Consider the following 2,339-nt stretch of genomic DNA (forward strand, 5'->3'; position numbering starts at 1 on the left):
TGTCATCCTAACTACTACTAGAATATAGTAACCAGTATTGCACGAGTAACTCAGGTGGTATAACATGTTCACATCTAGCTTTATGTTGGGCAAGTGTACAAGTCTGGTTACACAAACAAAGAATGAATTTGGATCCAAAGCCTTCTCCTTGCTTCTTGTTGGGCCGTTCTGTGGGACAACCAGCACAACTTCACTGTCCAAAGAGATGCAGATTTTGACCTTCAATACTTGGGGCACAGTTCAGCAAGCTGGGGATGAAGGATCTCCTTCTCGTTTTGGATCCTTATCTCCCTACAGAGTGGGAGTGTGGAAACAGGACAGTGGAATGGAAGATTCCCTTCCCTTTGCCTTGAAGATCCCCTGGACCTAACCAACCTGCTTAGGCTGAAACCAGAAAGAGCACTTCCCTAATGGGTAAACATGACCTTTCTTTATGAAAATGACACAGATTGCCTAATAAGGGTTCCTGGATGTTTGAAATGTCATGTTTACTGCCATCTGAAAATGTGTGTCAAAATGCACAAGGGAAGATGAATATTACTTTTCTTCTTCTCCAGGCAACCACATCAATACTCCATAAATATGAAATAATAAAAGAGGAAATGAAGGTAGAGACAGAAAATAATAAAAATCATCAGCTGTAGGGTATTATGCTTGAGATTCTGCTGGTCTCATCATGAGTCTTCCACAACTAAAATCAACCTTATAAAATTAACTAGAGAACCAGATGTTCCTTATTGGCCCTTCATAATACATTAATATATAATAAATATTAAAATATATAAGAGTATATGCTACTGAACAGCTTTAACAGCAGATAATTTCTGTACATATTTTACTGGATCCCTGCTAGTGATTTGCAATAGCATGCAAATATTAGATAGCTAGGTGTTTTAAAAGCACCTACAATTGGCCTTCAGTGGAAACAGGTAGGCTAACTCTGCGCACTTATCAACATCCCTTGCTAGAATATGATGTTCCTGTGGGTTGCTAGTGAGACAGTCTTATATTCACTGCTCCTTTTCCTTAACTGAATATGGATTCTGGATAATGCTGTAAACGTTCCTGCTTCTTTCACGGAATGTAAATGATTAAATATCGAAATTTTGTTTTCAAAAGCACATTCCCTAGTATATCACACAACCTGGAAATAAGAGTTTCTGCCTCACACTGGATTTAGAGTTTCAGTTTATTCTAAACTGCTGGTTATCAAAATAAAATTAAACAGGAAAAAATGTTTACAGTTCAAATACAAACAAATTGCTTGTGCACAGGCAACTTTCATTGAAACACGTCAGCCTATAACAAAGGCAGAATTTCTCCTGAAAATATTACAATTTTGCATAACTTGTCCATAATATTTTACAGTCCCATTATAACTGAACATGTTAACTGTTTACTGTGCACACTAACTGTATATTTGGTGAGTATTTATTTACACAGATGTATACGGTGGTTTTTTTTCTTTCTTCCTTGCTGTCAGATTTACTTTAAAGTTCAGACTTTTCTTTTCTCAGCTAATCTAATTTGTCAAAGATGGATGCCGTCATCTTTTTCTTTGGAAAACCAAGGATGTTACACTGTTTCCAGTTTTCCCACCAAAACAGAACTTGGGTGTTGGCAGCTCTTCCAGAAAGTCAAATCCTGCCAGACAGAAATGAAAATGATTTCATTAAAAGTGAGTTGTATGTATTAAATTGAAAAACCCTTTGCAAACAGCTGTTAGTTCATCTGGAAACAGAGCATGTTAGTTACTCTGAAAATTTACAGAACTATATTCTTGCTGTATTGCTTCTTTATCCAGCTGAAAGTCCTCTCTGGATAATAAAATCTTAGCTAGCTGGATCATGTAGATTAATGGCAAAAAAGATTATAACTTGCCAGTAATTCTAGTTCTCCAGGAGGAATGGTTATATTAGAGCCATACTCCTAGATTTGAAACTTCAAGCATGAAATTCAAAATCTGACCAACAAAAATATTCAAACTCGTGCAGAGGTTCACTGAGCATGTGACATGTGGGTGTGGTTGCAGCATCAGTGTCTAGTTACTTGTTAATTCGTAACTACAAATAGGTACAAAGGTTTAAAACTCTGCCGGGCAGTTAAGTAGAGGGTTCTGACAAGGCTCAAACGTAATGATGATAAATCTCTTCCCCAAAATAATTTCTCAGATTCTTGTTCTGAGACTTGTAGTTATAACAAAATCCTCGCTCTTAAACTGCATCAGCACTGAAAAATATAGGAGAGCATAATTGTCCCTCCATGCCTTGAAAAGGAGAGCAATAGTGAGAATGAAACTGAGGCATAATCTAGCCCATTTACTGTTGGGTTGTCTAATC

At 36.9% G+C, this 2,339-nt stretch overlaps 1 protein-coding gene across 2 annotated transcripts in view; it reads right to left on the bottom strand.

The window, feature by feature from the left end:
• Nucleotides 1-1,171: 1,171 nt before the first annotated feature.
• Nucleotides 1,172-2,339, bottom strand: part of METTL10 (methyltransferase like 10) — a 28,311-nt gene continuing 27,143 nt past the window's right edge. For both annotated transcript variants that reach the window (XM_019502967.1, XM_019502966.1), the window contains one exon: nucleotides 1,172-1,644. In XM_019502967.1, coding sequence (XP_019358512.1) covers nucleotides 1,547-1,644 — 98 coding nt within the window. In that variant the 3' untranslated portion in view covers nucleotides 1,172-1,546. The remainder of the gene's footprint in view (nucleotides 1,645-2,339) is intronic.

This window comes from Gavialis gangeticus, unplaced genomic scaffold (assembly GCF_001723915.1).
Source record: "Gavialis gangeticus isolate Ggan-Ray unplaced genomic scaffold, GavGan_comp1, whole genome shotgun sequence".
Classification (NCBI taxonomy): Eukaryota; Metazoa; Chordata; order Crocodylia; family Gavialidae; genus Gavialis; species Gavialis gangeticus.